The sequence below is a fragment of the Myotis davidii genome, unplaced genomic scaffold, assembly GCF_000327345.1.
Source record: "Myotis davidii unplaced genomic scaffold, ASM32734v1 scaffold717, whole genome shotgun sequence".
In the NCBI taxonomy this organism is placed as follows: Eukaryota; Metazoa; Chordata; class Mammalia; order Chiroptera; family Vespertilionidae; genus Myotis; species Myotis davidii.
Window position 1 is genome coordinate 7,233 of NW_006287913.1, and position 967 is coordinate 8,199.

The 967-nt window shown below is 54.8% G+C and overlaps 1 protein-coding gene across 1 annotated transcript in view; it reads left to right on the plus strand.

Moving 5' to 3' along the window:
* Positions 1-679: 679 nt before the first annotated feature.
* LOC102771421 (cytokine receptor-like factor 2) overlaps positions 680-967 on the plus strand; it is a gene marked incomplete at its 5' end in the record, with an annotated part of 38,245 nt that continues 37,957 nt past the window's right edge. Inside the window, one exon of the mRNA XM_015561323.1 lies at positions 680-782. Coding sequence (XP_015416809.1) covers positions 680-782 — 103 coding nt within the window. The remainder of the gene's footprint in view (positions 783-967) is intronic.

A 967-nucleotide genomic window follows, 5' to 3' on the forward strand; every position in this document is an offset into this window, starting at 1 on the left:
AGAAAGAAAATAAAGCAAAAATTAGCCTTCTAGCCCGGCCTGGCGTGGCTCCGGGGTTGAGCGTCAACCTGTGAACCAGGCGGTCCCGGGTTCGATTCCCGGTCACGGGCACAGGCCCGGGGTTGTACCCTCGATCGCCAGTAGGGGGCGTGCAGGAGGCGGCCGATCCATGATTCTCTGTCTTCATGGATGTTTCTCTCTCTCTCCCCCTCTCCCTTCCTCTCTGAAATCAATAAAAATATATTTAAAAATAAATAAATGATTAAAAATATGGGCCTGTTATGGAATGAATTCATCACTAATATCAAGTGATTTCTGGGGCCTCAGACGGCCCGCGGGCCGGACATTCCTAATCCTGGCAAAGTTTTCTCTGCCCTGATCCTGGGCGGCCTGTGTCCATTGGTGGGTCATCCATTGATTGATTGATTGATTGATTGATTTCAGAGAGGAAGAGAGAGAGAGAGAAAGATCCATGAGGAGAGAGAATCCTGGACCGGCCGCCTCCTGCACGCCCCCTACTGGGGATCGAGGGTACAACCCCGGCCTGTGCCCGTGACCGGGAATCGAACCCGGGACCTCCTGGTTCACAGGTCGACGCTCACCACTGAGCCGCTGTGTCATTTTTCCAACATTTTACAACCCTCCAACCCTCTCCCGCCTTCGCCTGTTTCGACCCCAGGGGGCGCCTTCGAGCATCAGATCATCAACTTTAATTTCGAGACCGTGCAGGTGACCTGGGATGCCAACCAGCCCGCGGGGACCCACCTGACGTTTTTCTACGGGTGAGTGTCCGGGGGGGAAGGAAAACAGGAGAAAACCGTGCCCCGTGTTAAAAAAAATATTGATTTTTAAAAATAGATGGACATACCGGAGGCTTGAGGGATGGGGCCGAAGCCGGCTCTCTGACGTCCCCCGAGGGTTCTGGGTGGCGAGAGGGTGCAGGCCAGGCCGAGGGACCCCACGGGGG